General features: G+C 41.6%; 1 protein-coding gene across 2 annotated transcripts in view; it reads left to right on the forward strand.

Moving 5' to 3' along the window:
* The window catches only part of LOC106586823 (anion exchange protein 3), a 95,332-nt gene that overhangs the window by 18,186 nt on the left and 57,397 nt on the right, over window positions 1-19,749 (forward strand). Inside the window, exon 1 of one of the 2 annotated variants that reach the window (XM_014174521.2) lies at window positions 17,270-17,443. The exons of the other annotated variant lie outside the window; for it this stretch is intronic. Coding sequence (XP_014029996.1) covers window positions 17,410-17,443 — 34 coding nt within the window. The 5' untranslated portion in view covers window positions 17,270-17,409. Of the gene's footprint in view, window positions 1-17,269; window positions 17,444-19,749 lie in introns of those variants that run through there. 2 annotated transcript variants of the gene reach the window in all.

Here is a 19,749-nt window from a genome sequence, read left to right on the forward strand (position 1 = left end):
TACTCCTTAGGCATTTGTGGAGAGTTCATTATTTTGTAATCTGTAACCATTCCGGGTATAACTACACCTTGCCTCCTTAGGTAAAGTTACATCCAGATAGCTTGCACCTGACTACAAATAATTTCAGATCTTCACAACTGCATGAAGTTTAGATGATCGTTTGGGATTAGCACTTTGACCTCACATCTTGTACAGTTTGGCAAGAATTCTCTGGTGGTCTGTGTGCCCCATCACAACAAAGCAATATTTTAACAGAAACGTAAATTAACCATTTATCTTAAATGACTTTACACAAAGCACAAAATGAACTTTAGCTCAAATACATCCTAATTCAAACTGTTTTAGATGAATCAAAACATGGGTTTTCAAAACATACATTGCACATATTGTTACAAAATATTTGCCAAATTGTCCCTTAAACCTGACTCCATATGCACTAGTGAAGCCCATATGGACATATTATTTTGACAGGTATAGGCATTCTGGGTATAACTCCACCTTTCTTCCTTAGGTAAAGTTACAGTTGAAATCAGAAGTTTACATACACTTCAGCCAAGTACATTTAAACTTCACAATCCCTGACATTTAATCCTAGTAAAAATCACCAATTTATTTTAAGAATGTGAAATGTCAGAATAATAGTAGAGAGTGATTTATTTCAGCTTATATTTCTATCATCACATTCCCAGTGGGTCATTAGTTTACACACACTCAATTAGTATTTGGTAGCATTGCCTTTAAATTGTTTAACTTGGGTCAAACATTTCGGGTAGCCTTCCACAAGCTTCCCACAATAAGTTGGGTGAATGTTGGCCCATTCCTCCTGACAGAGCTGGTGTAACTGAGTCAGGTATGTATGCCTCCTTCCTCGCATGTGCTTTTTCAGTTCTGCCCACACATTTTATATCGGATTGAGGTCAGGGCTTTGTGATGGCCACTCCAATACCTTGACTTTGTTGTCCTTAAAAGATTTTGCCACAACTTTGGAAGTATGCTTGGGGTCGTTGACCATTTGGAAGACCCATTTACAACCAAGCTTTAACTTCCTGACTGATGTCTTGAGATTTTGCTTCAATATATCCACATCATTTTCCTGCCTCATGATGCCATCGATTTTGTGAAGTGCACCAGTCCCTCCTGCAGCAAAGCACCCCCACAACATGATGCTGCCACCCCCATGCTTCACGGTTGGGATGGTGTTGTTCGGCTTGCAAGCCTCCCCCTTTTTCCTCCAAACATAACGATGGTCATTATGGCCAACATTTCTATTTTTGTTTCATCAGACCAGAGGACATTTCTCCAAAAAGTATGATCTTTGTCCCCATGTGCAGTTGTAAACCGTAGTCTGGCTTTTTTATGGTGATTTTGGAGCAGTGGCTTCTTCTTTGTGGAGCGGCCTTTCAGGTTTTGTCGATATTGGACTCGTTTTACTGTGGATATAGATACTTTTGTACCTGTTTCCTCCAGCATCTTCACAAGGTCCTTTGCTGTTGTTCTGGGATTGATTTGCACTTTTCGCACCAAAGAATGCATCTCCTTCCTGAGCGGTATGACGGCTACGTGGTCCCATGGTGTTTATACTTGCGTACTGTTGTTTTTACAGATGAACGTGGTACCTTCAGGCGTTTGGAAATTGCTCCCAAGGATGAATCAGACTTGTGGAGGTCTACAATTTTTTTCTGAGGTCTTGACTGATTTATTTTGATTTTCCCATGATGTCAAGCAAAGAGGCACTGAGTTTGAAGGTAGGCTTTGAAATACATCTACAGGTACACCTCCAATTCACTCAAATGATGTCAATTAGAATATCAGAAGCTTCTAAAGACATGACATCATTTTCTGGATATTTCCAAGCTGTTTAAAGGCACAGTCAACTTAGTGTATGTAAACTTCTGACCCACTAGAATTGTGATACAGTGAATTATAAGTAAAATAATCCGTCGGTAAACAATTGTTGGAAAAATTACTTGTGTCATGCAGAAAGTAGACGTCCTAACCGACTTGCCAAAACTATAGTTTGAGTGGTTGAAAATGAGTTTTAATGACTTCCAACTTCAACTGTACATCCAGATTGCTTGCACCTGACTACAAATAATCTCAGAAATCCACTAGTGCATATGAAGTAAGTTTTAAAACAAAGCTATTTTTTAAACAGGAATTGTCAATGTCTCGTGTGACTTCACCTGAAAAAGAGCATAATGTAAACTGTAGCTCCTGTACCACCTAGCAACTAGCTTTTCAGCTTTCTAAGTAGTGTTTAGACCACAGTTTGTGAGTGGCCATTTGAGAGTTCTCATAGATATCTCTGAAAACAAGTAACTTCATCTTTAGAGCTTGGACCCATGGGGAGGTCCTGAGATTATAAAGTTCCAAGAATACTTTTTGGAACACCTCAAAGGTATCTTTCAGTTCTTTGCGGTACCTTAGATTCAAGCCATAGATGAGGCCCAAAAGCAAGGTACATGACTGTGCAACACTGCGAATACCAGCCAAGACCTCTGCTCAATCGATGCAGATCCCATGCTCTATATTCTGGTGCAGATCTTTCACAGTGAACACCTTCATCACATCCTGAACAAGATCCTCTCGGGTAATGGTGTTGTCAGCATCCGGAGTGAAAAAAAATGAGAAATAACAGATTAGGCTATTACATTAACTGTGCAACTTGAGGAGGAGAGGGAAACAAAGGAAGGTACATCGTTTCTAAATAAATAAGGATACAAAAATATAAACCTTTACCTCATATTCTGTAATAAGGTCTTCAACCCTCTCACCGAGGTATATGATCAGGCCACGGATCACACTGTCTCTTCTTTCCTGGATGTTGTTGCACTGTAATATGTTATACAAATAATTGCATTTAATACCGGCAACTAAATACATACAGTATAACCCATATGTTATTTTGAAGGTGTTACTGTGCATACCCCGTACAGAACTTCAAATATTTAATATTTTCTGCATTCCCACCTTTACAGCACCTCCTTTTGACTTAAACAAGTCCAATAGTTTTGGTGTATATTCGTCCAGCTTCTGGATAAAGGTGGACTCAAGAGCAACAGTTGTAATTCTCCTGAACTCTTTCTTCATTCGAGAGAGCGAGAGAGGAGAAGGGGAAGGAAACATCTTCTGAACAGATAAGGACAAAAGGTGATCTGAGAGCCTGAATGCTATTGGGAAACCCCTCCCAAAGCATGTGCAGAGTGAGAATGTTCAGACTAATCTTTAATGCATATTTAATTGTAGATTAGAATATTAGTTTAAGACAACAGAAAATATTTAAATGAATATAATTTTTTTCGCCTACATTGACTATTTTCATTCAGCTGTGTTTTGTACCCGAGTGGGCTCAAACAGGGCTGGCCATCTTTCTTTGAAGTCCTTCACAGGAAGGGCCTGAACAACATCTTGTCTTCGATATGAGGTCTTTGCCATTTTGGCACTCACACGGTTGTGGTTGTCACGTATTTCTACTTGAATGCAGCAAAACTGCAGATCTTACATTGCATGTGCTGCCTGATCCCTGCGGAATTAAGATAAAATCAATTCATTTTTTTTTTATACATAAGCTTTAACATATTATAACTTGTGTAACCTTCATTTAACTAGGCAAGTCAGTTAAGGACACATTCTTATTTACAATGAAGACCTATGGGGGGAACAGTTACCTTGTTACTTTGTCAGCTCGGGGAGTCGATCCAGCAACCTTTCGGTTACTGGCCCAATGCACTAATCACTAGGCTATACCTGCTGCCCCCATATGCTATCTCATTGTAAAATAAGGAAGACACACATTGTCAATACCTGCCTGGGCGACAACGCATTGAATAAAACATAAATAGGGCCCTATGAAATAGTTATTTTTTCCCCAAATGCTGTTTTATTTTCCGGAATTCCGTGTTAACTTTTTGTTGCCTAACGTGTTCAATCCATTTCGTTAATTTAAAAATACCGTATATCTGTAATACCTATTATTCACACTAATGTTGGGTTACTGTAATAAAAATATCCTGTGTATTCTGTCACTGTGTATTCTGTTTACATTTTTGGATTCCGTCTGAGTTTTCCGCATTGCGGAAATCATGGGGCCCTACAAGCCCTAATGTGAGTTACATTGAAAACACACAGACATTTGAATATATTGACATACCTTGTCAATGTATTCTAGAAAATATGGTCTGTCCAGTACTCAAGAACATCTGAATAGCTATACCTAAAGAAGACGAGTTGTATTAAAATCTATGACAATGTCAGGAAAATAAAACTCGAATGACTTCAGCTTTAGATAGCTAGCTAGCTAAAAAAAACGGAAATATCGCAATCCAAGCTGACTTGGAAGAGCTGCTTGTTATCAAGAAGGTATCTGCAAGGACAGGTGTAGCTAGATAGATAGGTGTAGTTAGCTAGCTACGTATTGTTCCTACCTGTCTCTTCCTGGGTAGCTTGCCTAGCAGGCAAACATTACCTTGCAGGGCACATGTGTTCAGATCTACTGTAATGTTTTCTGACGATGCATTTTTCGGTAAGCTACATAGCTATTTCGGTTAATGACAAAAGTTAGAAACAGCGCTGAGGTGAGTAAATGCACTTCTAACTTACTAGCTAGTAGCATGACCACCACTAGCTAACTATACAGACATCACGGCCGTTAACTAGCTAGCTTATTAACGTGAAAATATATAAGGGGGGGGTAAATAAACCACATGCTCTAACCCCAGGTGCCAGCCGTGACTGGGTTTGCAATGGTGATGTACTAGGCAGGCTGACGCATATACACAAGGCAACAAATGCAGACATTAGGGCCGTGTAAACAAACGCAGGTTCACCCACGCTAGCATGTGTGGGGGGAGAGGGCACATTGTGACCACAAACTTGGATTAGGTAAATGTGTGCCCGAGAGGGATCATTGTTAACTGCTGGTGCTGGATGGAAGAACATGTTATATAGGTTTCAGAAGACCAGCTGTGGGAATGGAGAAGTCTGCTAGCTGCTGCCCATGCAGCGTTCTACCTCTTATCTGGCACAGCCTGCTGCCTGTGACTGCCTTCTGTCTGCAGTTTACTCAGAGCCCTATTGAAGAGAGTACAAACACATCTGTAGGCCTCTCCTGAATTCACAGCGCCATCCATTCTTTTTTGTCTCGCTTGTTTAACAAATGTAAATGCAATCCATAACCTTTTTACTGCGCTCAATTACCATTCATACAATGGATGGATAAAATGTCTGCCGAAAAGACGAGAGAGAGACAAAGTGTTCAGGCCCACATGTTTGTGTTGAACAGATATTTGTCAAAAGCAATATACTTCACAATTGTGCTTTTGCTTGTTTACAGGTGTCATTTTCTCAGTTGAAGCAGAGATGTAGAACCCATGCTTGTGTGCCTGTACAGTATGCTGTTTGAACATGTCAAACTGGACAAAACATTAATCAAACAGAAAAGTGAATCACACCAATCTGACTTTTTTTGTGCCATTTATATGTCGGTGTGCCAGCACCTTGAGTCCAAAACAGAGCAAGTAGAATATGTGTAGTTACAGTTGTGGACACCCAGGAGAACAGGGAATTGCTCTGTCACTGCTCATCCATATATTTTATACTTACAGTGGGGGAAAAAAGTATTTGATCCCCTGCTGATTTTGTACATTTGCCCACTGATAAAGAAATGATCAGTCTATAATTTTAATGGTAGGTTTATTTGAACAGTGAGAGACAGAATAACAACAAAAAAAAAAAGAAAAACGCATGTCAAAAATTTTATAAATTGATTTGCATTTTAATGAGAGAAATAATTATTTGACCCCTCAGCAAAACATGACTTAGTACTTGGTGGCAAAACCCTTGTTCCTATTTTGTTGCATTACAACCTGTAATTTTAAATACATTTTTAATTGGATTTCATGTAATGAACATACACAAAATAGTCGAAATTGGTGAAGTGAAATGAAAAAAATAACTTGTTCCAAAAGATTCCTGGATCCCAGGAGATTCTACTCAAATCTTGTAGAGTGGAGCATCTCTAGTAGTTTTTTGGACATTAGCATGTAGCGTAAAGACATCAGTACAGATTTGAGGGATGGCATCCAGTCATGTTCTATGTGTCAGGGTAACACAGAGAAAGAAGACGTCCAGAGTGTCGTACTGTTGTGACACTGTCATGATTAAAAATAACCAGACACTGACTGACTGACACACACACCAAATATTTTTTTTTTGTCACATGCGCCAAATACAACAGGTGAAATGCTTACTTACAAGCCCTTAACTTCTATGGGCTAGGTGGGATGTTAGCGTCCCAATCTATTCAACAGCCAGTGGAATCGCGTGGCGCGAAATACAAATACCTAAAAAATTCAATAATTTCAATATTTCAAACATCCGACTATTTTACACCATTTGAAAGATAAGACTCTCGTTAATCTAACCACATTGTCCGATTTCAAAAGGCTTTACAGCGAAAGCAAAACATTAGATTATGTTAGGAGAGTACATAGACACAAATAACCACACAGCCATTTTTCAAGCAAGCATATGTCACAAAAACCCAAAACACAGCTAAATGCAGCACTAACCTTTGATGATCTTCATCAGATGACACTCCTAGGACATTATGTTATACAATACATGCATGTTTTGTTCAATCAAGTTCATATTTATATTAAAAAACAGCTTTTTACATTGGCGTGTGATGTTCAGAAATTGTATTCCCACCGAAAACTTCCGGTGAATTTACTAAATTACTCATGATAAATGTTGACAAAATACATAACAATTATTTTAAGAATCATAGGCAACAAAATAGGAAAAATTCCAAGGGGGGGAATACTTTCGCAAGCCACTGTATATACTGTATTGAGACCCGATCACTGGATACTTTAATGAATGGATCACTAGTCACTTTAAACAATGCCACTTTAAATAATGGCACTTTAATAATGTTTACATATCTTACATTACTCATATCATGTGTATATACTGTATTTTATACCATCTACTGCACCTTGCCTATGCTGCTCGACCATCGCTCATCCATGTACGTACATGTACATATTCTCATTCACCCCTTTAGATTTGTGTGTAGCTGTTGGGGAATTGTTAGATTACTAGTTAGATTTGTGTGTATTACGTAGTTGTTGGGTAATTGTTAGATTACTTGTTAGATATTACTGCACTGTTGGAACGAGAAGCACAAGCATTTCGCTACACTCGCATTAACATCTGCTAACCATGTGTATGTGACCAATAAAATTTGATTTGATTTAATATAACTGTTTGTTATTTGACATGTCAAATGAAAAGCTTATTTAATAAAGATTAGCCACAATAGTGGACTTTGCCGTTAGCCTTCAAAATAAAAGTATGTCATTGACAGTGATGCAAATGAATACAAATAGTAGAATTATGCCCTAATTGAATACATCATGCTAAACAAGGTTGGAATTTTCTTAATTTGACATATCTGTTGAAATCAAACTGGATGTATTATACTTTAGAATTGCATTGGGGGTGTACTTATTTTGCTGTACAGCCTTACCTATGGATTGTGAATCAACGACATGGGGTATCAGTCTACTCAGTGACACACAGACAACATTAGCATCGTAGATCTTATTGCGGGACTCTGAAACAACTGTGATTTGAGACACATTTATTGTCAACCTATGTGTATTGAACACTATTCCCTATGTAAAACAATACTGCGTGGATGTTTTGGAGTCTGATAACTCTGAGGAGGACATTGGGAAAAAATATATTGTGTAGACTGTTACCCCATTTCATTGATCCCCAATCCTTAGGTAAAGCTGTACAGTGCAATATGAATATCAATGCACACAATAGGCTGACTGGGGAGGTGATTTCACACAGTCACAGTCCTGCGATAAGAGCTACAACGCGAATATTTGCGTAAACTCTTCACAGTTGTGTTCTGTGGGTGTCACCGAGTAGACTGATACCCCATTTCATTGCTTCACATTCAAACCTTGTTTAACATTATCTAGTCTAAATATGGCATGATTCCACCAATTGTAACCTTCTGCATCACTTTCAAAGAGGTACTTTTATTTTGAAGGCAAACCGCAAATTCCACTATTGTGCCTAATCCTTATTGTAGCTAGCTTAACAACACATAGCCCGGTCCGATCGAGCCTCATTAGCCAGAAGAAGCTAGCTGGCTGCTTATAACGTTAGCTTTGGGCAACAGGGTTAAGTAGCTGGCTAGCTATTTATTTTCATGTACTGAAGTTCAGTTTCAATAGACAAACAACACGTGGCTACCTAGCTAATACTTACTCACAAGGATTCCTAAATCATTGCTAAGAATCGTGAAAATGACTGCAGTTTCTACTGGTAATTGTTTTCAGACTGGTTGTATTGAGCTAGCTAGCTACCCCAGAAGTTGCGGTCGAACAAATAATGCTTTATTACCAACGCGGTATTGTAAACACATGTCATGTAACTACGTTATATAGGTATGCACGTCAGCTTTGACATCGGTTTTTCACATCGGCATTAAACTAGACATCGGGCCAATAACGATGTTGGCATTTGTAGCTAATATCGTCCGATTCCCGATATGTTCACCGATATATTGTGCATCCCTACTCTATACTGTAAGTCACTCTGCATAAGAGCATCTGCTAAATGAGTAAAATAAACAGGCCCCTGTTGGTCCTTCACCACCTTAACAAACACCACCCACTTCTTCTAGTCTGTGACCCTGACAACAGACCCCTTCTTGACTTCAAAGCCCAGATCAAAGCCTCTGGAGGCCAATGAGAGCTAAAGGGTTAGGCCACCTCGCTCTAGAAACCCCCTGTGATTATGTACTTTGGTAGATGATTTGTATTTGTCTCATTATGGCGTCTGTGAGAGCACGGGCAGTCAATGGAGGCCAAATCTATCTTGAAGTCATCAATTTTCTTATTCAAATACTTCTATGAGTTGGTAAACAAACTGAAAGGGTGCATACTGCCACCTGGAGGGTGTTGTTTGAACAGGTATGAAGCAATGGAGGCTGCTGAGGAGAGGATGTCTTATAATAATGTTGGGAATGGAGAGAATGGAATGGCGTCAAACACATGGAAACTATTTAATACCATTCCGATGATTCTGCTCCAGCCATTACCACGAGCCTGTCCTCCCGACCGCCTGTGGTATAAAGCCAAGGTTGGCGATTTACTGCCTCCTGCATTTTTGGATTGTATAATTCATTGGAGGATCCCTCCTGATGACCTGAAAGGAATGATGTGACCCTTCCTTAACCCATAGGAAGCCCCACCCAGTTGACTACTTCAAAATGGTGAAAGTCCTCAATAGTCATGCCCATGCTAAAATGTGCTTTTGGGCACTAGAGTTGTCTATGTATGCATCTGAGATATGGCCACGTGACATTGATTTCCTTCCATTTCTCCCCACACAAACAGACTAATTGTTAAATGCAAACTTTCTTGCTAACCTTAGTTATGTAGTCCATCGAACATTGTGCTTTATAGTAGAACAAACGCCAGAGGAAGAAGAGAAAGAAGAAATGTTTATATTTATTTTGTCCTATCTAACGCTAACCTGATGTTCTGCTCACCTCTATGAACTGGTGAGCGTGTGTCAAATGTCCCTCCATTTCTCCCCTCACAAACTGATAAATTGTTTGTTACAAGCATTTTTGGAAACCTTTGCTATCAAAAGTCCCATCGAACATTATCATTTATTGTAACAGAACAAACAACAGAGTTGGTTATCATGTAGTTTAAAAATGTTCGTAGTACTTTGTGTTTCTTTTGATATAATGCCAAACATTCTGGTTTACTCACAGGTCACCTGTCTCCTACAGTGAGGGAAAAAAGTATTTGATCCCCTGCTGATTTTGTAAGTTTGCCCACTGACAAAGAAATGATCAGTCTATAATTTTAATGGTAGGTTTATTTGAACAGTGAGAGACAGAATAACAACAAAAAAATCCAGAAAAATGCATGTCAAAAATGTTATAAATTGATTTGCATTGGCCATTTGATTAATTGTTCAGCAGTCTTATGGTTTGGGGGTAGAAGCTGTTAAGGAGCCTTTTGGTCCTAGACTTGGCGCTCCAGTACCGCTTGCCGTGCGATAGCACAGAAAACTGGAGTCTGTGACAATTTTATGGGCTTTACTCTGACACCACCTATTATATAGGTCCTGGATGGCAGGAAGCTTGGCCCCAGTGATGTACTGGGCCGTACGCACTACTCTCTGTAGCGCCTTACGGTCAGATGTCGAGCAGTTGCCATACCAGGCGGTGATGCCTGAGAGGGAAAATGTTTTGTCGTACCCTCTTCACGACTGTCTTGGTGTGTTTGGACCATGGTAGTTTGTTGGTGATGTGGACACTAAGGAACTTGAAACTCTCGACCCGCTCCACTACAGCCTCATTGATGATAATGGGGACCTGTTCGGCCCGCCTTTTCCTGTAGTCTACAATCAGCTCCTTTGTCTTGCTCACATTGAGGGAGAGGTTGTTGTCCTGGCACCACACTGACAGTTCTCTAACCTCCTCTGTATAGGCTGTCTCATCGTTGTTGATCAGGCCTTCCACTGTTGTGTCATCAGTAAACTTAATGATGGTGTTGGAGTTGTGTTTGGCCATGCAGTCGTGGGTGAACAGGGAGTACAGGAGGGGACTAAGTACACACCCCTGAAGGGCCCAGTGTTGAGAATCAGCTTGGCAGACGTGTTGTTGCCTACCCTTACAATCTGGGGGCGGCCCCTTAGGAAGTCCAGGATCCAGTTGCAGAGAGAGGTGTTTAGTCCCAGGGTCCTTAGCTTAGTGATGAGCTTCGGAGGCACTATGGTGTTGAACGCTGAGCTGTAGTCAATGAACAGCATTCTCACATAGGTGTTCCTTTTGTCCAGCTGGGAAAGGGCAGTGTGGAGTGCGATTGAGATTGTGTCATCTGTGGATCTGTTGGGGCAGTATGCGAATTGGAGTGGGTCTAGGGTATCTGGGAGGATGCTGTTGATTTGAGCCATGACCAGCCTTTCAAAGCACTTCATGGCTACCAATGTGAATGCTACGGGGCGGTAATCATTTAGGCAGGTTACCTTCGCAATCCTTTGGCACAGAGACTATGGTGGTCTGCTTGAAACATGTAGGTATTACAGACTCAGTAAGGGAGAGGTTGTAAATGTCAGTGAAGACACTTACCAGTTGGTCTGTGCATGCTTTGACTGCACGTCCTGGTAATCCATCTGGCCCTGCGGCTTTGTGGATCATGACCTGTTTAAGGTTTTGCTCACATCAGCTACCGAGAGTGCTATCACACAGTTATCCAGAAAAGCTGGTGCTTCTCGTGCATTGTTCAGTGTTGCTTTCCTCGAAGCGAGCATAAACGGCATTTAGCTCGTCTGGTAGAGTTGTGTCACTGGGCAGCTCGCATGTGGGTTTCCCTTTGTAGTCCGTAATACACTGCTCAAAAAAATAAAGAGAACACTAAAATAACACATCCTAGATCTGAATGAATGAAATAATCTTATTAAATACTTTTTTCTTTACATAGTTGAATGTGCTGACAACAAAATCACACAAAAATAATCAATGGAAATCCAATTTATCAACCCATGGAGGTCTGGATTTGGAGTCACACTCAAAATTAAAGTGGAAAACCACACTACAGGCTGATCCAACTTTGATGTAATGTCCTTAAAACAAGTCAAAATGAGGCTCAGTAGTGTGTGTGGCCTCCACGTGCCTGTATGACCTCCCTACAACGCCTGGGCATGCTCCTGATGAGGTGGCGGATGGTCTCCTGAGGGATTTCCTCCCAGACCTGGACTAAAGCATCCGCCAACTCCTGGACAGTCTGTGGTGCAACGTGGCGTTTGGTGGATGGAGCGAGACATGATGTCCCAGATGTGCTCAATTGGATTCAGGTCTGGGGAACGGGCGGGCCAGTCCATAGCATCAATGCCTTCCTCTTGCAGGAACTGCTGACACACTCCAGCCACATGAGGTCTAGCATTGTCTTGCATTAGGAGGAACCCAGGGCCAACCGCACCAGCATATGGTCTCACAAAGGGTCTGAGGATCTCATCTTGGTACCTAATGGCAGTCAGGCTACCTCTGGCGAGCACATGGAGGGCTGTGCGGCCCCCCAAAGAAATGCCACCCCACACCATGACTAACCCACCGCCAAACCGGTCATGCTGGAGGATGTTGCAGGCAGCAGAACGTTCTCCACGGCGTCTCCAGACTCTGTCACGTCTGTCACATGTGCACAGTGTGAACCTGCTTTCATCTGTGAAGAGCACAGGGCGCCAGTGGCGAATTTGCCAATCTTGGTGTTCTCTGGCAAATGCCAAACTTCCTGCACGGTGTTGGGCTGTAAGCACAACCCCCACCTGTGGACGTCGGGCCCTCATACCACCCTCATGGAGTCTGTTTCTGACCCTTTGAGCAGACACATGCACATTTGTGGCCTGCTGGAGGTCATTTTGCAGGGCTCTGGCAGTGCTCCTCCTGCTCCTCCTTGCACAAAGGCGGAGGTAGTGGTCCTGCTGCTGGGTTGTTGCCCTCCTACGGCCTCCTCCACATCTCCTGATGTACTGGCCTGTCTCCTGGTAGCGCCTCCATGCTCTGGACACTACGCTGACAGACACAGCAAACCTTCTTACCACAGCTCGCATTGATGTGCCATCCTGGATGAGCTGCACTACCTGAGCCACTTGTGTGGGTTGTAGACTCCGTCTCATGCTACCACTAGAGTGAAAGCACCGCCAGCATTCAAAAGTGACCAAAACATCAGCCTAGGAAGCATAGGAAGTGAGAAGTGGTCTGTGGTTACCACCTGCAGAACCACTCCTTTATTGGGGGTGTCTTGCTAATTGCCTATAATTTCCACCTGTTGTCTATTCCATTTGCACAACAGCATGTGAAATTTATTGTCAATCAGTGTTGCTTCCTAAGTGGACAGTTTGACTTCACAGAAGTGTGATTGACTTGGAGTTACATTGTGTTGTTTAAGTGTTCCCTTTATTTTTTTGAGCAGTATAGTTTTCAAGCCCTGCCACATTCGACGAGCGTCAGAGCCGGTTTAGTAGGATTCAATCTTAATCCTTTATTGATGCTTTGCTTATTTGATGGTTCGTCTGAGGGCATAGCAGGATTTCTTATAAACATCCGGATTAGTGTCCCGTTCCTTGAAAGCGGCAGTTTTGGCCTTTAGCACGATGTGGATGTTGCTTGTAATCCATGGCTTCTGGTTGGGATTTATACGTACGGTCACAGTGGGGACGACGTCGTCGGCGCACTTATTGATGAAGCCGATGACTGTGCTAGCAAAACAGTCCTGTAGCGTATCATCCGTGTCATTTGACCACTTTTGTATTGAGCGAGTCACTGGTACCTCCTGCTTAATTTTTGCTTGTAAGCAAGAATCAGGAGGATATAATTATGGTCAGATTTGCCAAATAGGGGGCGAGGGAGAGCTTTGTATGCATCTCTGTGTGTGGAGTAAAGGTGGTCTAGAATTCTTTTCCTTCTTCTGGTTGCACATGTGACATGCTGGTAAGAATTTGGTAAAACTGATTTTAGTTTCCCTGCATTAAAGTCCCCGGCCACTAGGAGCGCCAGTTCTGGATGAGCATTTTCTTGTTTGCTTATGGCCTTATAGTGTTGGTTGAGTGCGGTCTTAGTGCCTTGGTCAGGGAGGTGACCAAGATCCCGATGGTAACTCTGACAGAGCTCCAGAGTTCCTCTGTGGAAATGGGAGAGCCTTCCAGAAGGACAACCATCTCTGCAGCACTCCACCAATCAGGCCTTTATGGCAAAGTGTGTAGACGGAAGCCACTCCTCAGTAAAAGGCACATGAAAGGCCGCTTGGAGTTGCCAAAAAGCACCTAAAGACTCAGACCATACCATGAGAAACAAGATTCTCTGGTCTGATGAAACCAAGATGGAACTCTTTGGCCTGAATGCCAATGCGTCACATTTGGAGGAAACCTGGCACCATCCCTACGGTGAAGCATGGTGGTGGCAGCATCATGCTGTGGGTTTGTTTTTCAGCGGCAGGGACTGGGAGACTAGTCAGGATCAAGGGAAAGATGAACGGAGAAAAGTACAGAGAGATCCTTGATGAAAACCTGTGCCAGAACTCTCACCACCTCAGACTGGGACGAATGGTCACCTTCCAACAGGGCAATGACCCTAAGCACACAGCCAAGGCAATTCAGGAGTGGCTTCGGGACAAGTCTCTGAATGTCCTTGAGATGCCCAGCCAGAGCCCAGACTTGAAACCTATCGAACATCTTTGGAGAGACGTGAAAATAGTTGTGCAGTGACGCTCCCTCTCCAACCTGACAGAGCTTGAGAGGATCTGCAGAGATGAATGGGGAAAACTCCCCAAATACAGGTGTGCCAAGCTTGTATTGTCATACCCAAGAAGACTCCAGGCTATAATCGCTGCCAAAGGTGCTTCAACAAAGTACTGAGTTAAAGTTCTGAATACTTATGTAAATATGATATTTGATTTTTATTTTTTTATTTGCATTTTCAAAAAAACTGTTTTGCTTTGACATTATGGGGTATTGTGTGTAGATTGATGAGGGAACATATGTTTTTAATCCATTTTAGAATATGGCTGTAACGTAACAAGATGTGGAAATAGTCAAGGGGTCTGGATACTTTCCGAAGGCACTGTAGGCTGTCCTCTGTCCTAGCACCCATAATGAGACGTGGCCTAAACTGTAAAATTTGTATTCTTGGCAAGTCAGTTAAGAACAAATTCTTATTTACAGGCTATGCTGGGCCAATTGTGTGCAGCCCTACGGAACTCCCAGTTACGGCCAGTTGTGATACAGCCTGGAATCAAACCAGGGTCTGTAGTAACACTTCTAGCACTGAGATGCAGTGCCTTAGACCACTGCGCCACTCGGGAGCCCTGAAATGTATGTAGTGTAACTACAGCTACGTTTAGACATGCAGCCCAATTCTGCTATTGTTTTCCACTAATTGGTCTTTCGACCAATCAGATCAGCTCGTTTGCCGATAATTGGGCAAAATATCATAATTGGGCTGCCTGTGTAAACGCAGCCAGGCATTGGGACTGTCTTTCAGATGAAAGAAGGACAGAAGTGTGTTAGTAGAGGGCCCAGCAGTGCATTAGCCTCACTTCCTCTCTCAGCACTTTGCTGCATCGATACTGAGTTGGTTGCCGTAGTGATAGGTCCCCTTGTGTATAGATAGTATTAACTAGCACAGGGTTTCCCAAACTGATGCAACTTGTGTTATCGACTGTACGTTTGTTCATCCCATGTGTAACGCAGTGTTGTTTTTGTCGCACTGCTTTGCTTTATCTTGGCCAGGTCGCAGTTGTAAATGAGAACTTGTTCTTAACTGGCCTACCTGGTTAAATAAAGGTGAAATCAAAATAAAACTGTAACTGACCCTTCCTCTTTCTAACACTGGTGAATGGTCTGCACTGTGACAACTTGCTGACACGCTGAATGTTGGTTTATTTTGGTAAATATTGTAATACATTGGAGTAATTAGATACCTAGCAACTTGATATAAGTAGCTTGATTATGAACAGCTTGTAAGAGCTGAATCTGTGACATTGACAACATGTAATTACACAGTTCCCTCTTTCTCCCTCTGTCTTGCTCTCTCTCTCTCTCTCTCTCTCTCTCTCTCTCTCTCTGTCTCTCTCCCTCTGTCTTGCTCGCTCTCTCTCTCTCTCTCTCTCTCTCTCTCTCTCTCTGTCTTGCTCTCGCTCTCTCTCTCTCTCTCTCTTTCTCTCTGTCTAGCTCTCTCACTTATACTCACAAAAGTTCCAAAAGAATAAAGACATTTCAAATGTCATATTATGTATATATTTAATGTTGTAATGATGTGCAAATAGTTCAAGTACTAAAGGGAACATTTACAACGGTGTTTGTTCTTCACTGGTTGCCCTTTTCTTGTGGTAACAGGTCACATATCTTGCTTCTGTGATGGCACAATGTGGTATTTCACCCAAGGGATATGGGAGTTTATCAAAAATGTTATTTGTTTAACAAAAATGTGTGGGTCAGTGTAATCTGAGGGAATAATGTGCCTCTAATATTGTCATACAGGTGTTTAGGAAGTTTAGCTCAGTTTTCACCTCATTTTGTAGGCAGTGTGCACATATCCTGTCTTCTCTTGAGAGCCAGGTCTGCCCATGACGGCCTTTCTCAATAGCAAGGCTATGCTCACTGAGTTTGTACATAGTCAAAGCTTTCCTTAAGTTTGAGTCAGTCACAGTGGTCAAGTATTCTGCCACTGTGTACTCTCTGTTAAGGGCCAAATAGCATTCTAGTTTGCTCAGTTTTTTTGTTAATTCTTTCCGATGTGTCAAGTAATTATCTTTTTGTTTTGTCATGATTTGGTTGGGTCTAATTGTGTTGCTGTCCTGGGGCTCTGTGGGGTGTGTTTGTGTTTGTGAACAGAGCCCCAGGATCAGCTTGCTTAGGGGACTCTTCTCGGGGTGCATTCCTATATAGGTGATGGCTTTGTTATGGAAGGCTTGGGAATCGTTTCCTTTTAGGAGGTTATAAAATTTAACGGCTCTTTTCTGGATTTTGATAATTAGCAGGTATCGGCCTAATTCTGCTCTGCATGAATTATTGGGTGTTTTACGTTGCACACAGAGGATATTCTTGCCGAATTCTACATCTAGAGTCTCAATTTGGTGTTTGTCCCGTTTTGTGAACTCTTGGTTCGTGAGCGGACCCCAGACCTCACAACCAACAATAGCAAACATAACCTTGTCCTTTTCCAATAACTGATAACTGATTCAAGTACTTTTAGCCAGATCCTAATTGGTATGTCAAAAATGTTTTCCTCTTGATGGCATAACTTCCACAGCTTTGTGGAATGTATCTGTGGTTCTGATGTTTAGGCTGAGGTATGTATAGTTTGTGTGCTCTAGGGCAACGGTGTCAAGATGGAATTTGTTTTCGTGGTCCTGGCAACTGGACCTTTTTTGGAACTCCATTATTTACTGAGATTTATTGTCAGGGCCCAGGTCTGACTGAATCTGTGCAGAAGATCTAGGTGCTGCTGTAGGACCTCCTTGGTTGGGGACAGAAGCACCAGGTCATCAGCAAACAGTAGACATTTGACTTCATATTCTAGTAGGGTGAGGCCAGGTGCTGCAGACTGTTCTAGTGCCCTCGCCAATTCGTTGATATATATGTTGAAGAGGGTGGCACTTAAGCTGCATCCCTATCTCACCCCCCGGCCCTGTGGAAAGAACTCTCTTTCTCTCTCTCTCTGTACAGAGTCATGTGAAAGAGGAGGAGGAGGATGAGGACTTTTCCACAGAGGAGCAGGAGGAGGAAGAGGATGAGGACTGGGAGAATGCATTATCAGTGGAGAGGTTCGGGAACATCATCACTGACTCCGCGTTCAGTGGTGGAGAAAAAATGGGCCGCAACTACAACGAGAAGGATTTTGAGTGTAAGCCATTCACCAATCTTTAGTCTTCTTTATCTTCTCTGCTTTTGTAGAACACAGAGTAAACATTCCGTGAATGTCTGCTTACTAGTGTGGTCAAGATACCAGAATGTTTACTTCGATACTGATACCAGGTATACTGTCACAATACTCGAGACCATTACGATACGCCATACGTAAACAATACCACAACAAGAAAGAAGCCTAATTAGTTAAAGTCACAGAATGCACTTGCTCCAGACAGATAACCTCAGCTCCTACTCTGTTCAATTGTTGGGCATCTTGTGAGTTCAATATAATTTCATCGGAAAATGTTATGTACTCGTTTGTAGTTGAGACAGCCATGTATGCATTAATTTGGTCAACTGTACAATCATCCAATCAATGTGACTTGGTTTTTACCAATCTAACTACATAACAACATAATGGTAATAATGTATTTGAATGGTAAATCTCTATTGATAAACTGAGTAAATCAAGATGTAGACTAGGTCTATTCACAACACACGTGAATGCATATCATTCAATAGGAGTGTGTGCGTGCATATCATTCAATAGGAGTGTGTGCATGCATATCATTCAATAGGTGTTTGTGCATGCATATCATTCAATAGGAGTGTGTGCATGCATATCATTCAATAGGTGTTTGTGCATGCATATCATTCAATAGGAGTGTGTGCATGCATATCATTCAATAGGTGTTTGTGCATGCATATCATTCAATAGGAGTTTTTGCATGCATATCGTTCAATAGGAGTTTGTGCATGCATATCATTCAATAGGAGTTTTTGCTTGCATATTATTCAGTATGAGAGTGTATGCATTGAGTTATTCAGCTTGTTTTAGCTGACAGCATGGGGCTACAGATGACAAATGACAACTACTATGAGAACATATTATTTTATTGAAGTGATCAACAACATTTGCATAGAAGAAGCAATCGCTTCTTTTATAAATGTGTGCGCTGTCTCTTTAAGAAAGTAATGACTTCATTTTCTAGGCAGAAAGTGGCTGTGGAATCTGACTTTGTGGCTATGGAATCTAGTGGAAACAAGATGATAGGCAAGGGAGATGAAGAACTGAATTTGTTTTTTGTGGCTAGGGAGACAAAGTTAAATAATTACTTTTTTGGTGACGATCAGCTTTAAAATCAGTATATTTTGCTTAATAGTTAGCATATTATCACAAACACAAAAGTACTAAGGTAGGGAATTCAGCTGTAAGCTAGCAAGGAAAGTTCACCTACAAAGCTAGAAGCTACCGGTATCTTCTTGCATTGTAAAGTGTTCTAGCCTGTAGGGACATTGTTTTGAGAACAGCAATGAACAGGTTCCATATTTCTACATGCCGTGTTGCATTATTTAAGTGTGTTAACTTCTGTGCAGAATGAGTGGAGAGCTAATGCAGCCCAGACTGCTCTAGCGATGAATGAGGTAGTGGAGCTCTTTGCTCTTCACGGGTTAAATGGACTGTGCTCTGAGACAGACATAATCCTTGTCACGTTCTGACCAGTATGAGGGTTATTTTGTTAGTGTAGGCTGGTCAGGACGTGGCAGAGGGTATTTGGTTTATGTGGTTTGGGGTGTGTGTATTATGTAGAGGGTAGTTGATTTATGTATTCCGGTTTTTTTTTGGTCACTGCTCTATGTTAGTCTATTTCTATGTTCTTTCTAGTTAGTCTGTTTCTATGTTTAGTTAATTGGGGTGTGGACTCTCAATTGAAGGCAGGTGTTGTCTAGTTGCCTTTGATTGAGAGTCCTATATATTAGGGTGTGTTTGTATTTGTGGGAGGTTGTCACTTGAATTGCTGTCTTGTGCCTTCAAGTCTGTCTTCGTTGTCCATCGTTTTGTTTTGTTTATGTAAGTGTTTATATTAAAGTTAATTATGAGCACTCAACCCGCTGGGCCTTGGTCCATTCCCGTCGTTACAATCCTCTTGATCACATGAGACAACATTTGAACGTAACAAAAATTCTAGTACCGTTTTATGAATTTTTTTAATCAACAAAGTACCAAAGTTTCGGTATACCGTGCAACACTACTGCTTACCCAGTTTTTTGGGGGTGTTCTCCATACTTTTTGGAATATCCGTTTTTGCCAACAGGAATGTGTTTTGGCTTAAAAATTATATTTTGGTATCACTTAAAGGAAGATTTTATCTCTATCAAATAATTTCTGGGTAGAAATTAAGTACCTTACTTTGTTTTCAATTAAAATGGTCAAAAAGAAAGACAAATAGCTTCTTAACAAAGAGCAATTTCTCAAGCAAGAATTTGACTAGGACTGTCTGGGAGTGGTCTGAGTGGAGA

Source organism: Salmo salar, chromosome ssa25, assembly GCF_905237065.1.
Source record: "Salmo salar chromosome ssa25, Ssal_v3.1, whole genome shotgun sequence".
NCBI lineage: Eukaryota > Metazoa > Chordata > Actinopteri > Salmoniformes > Salmonidae > Salmo > Salmo salar.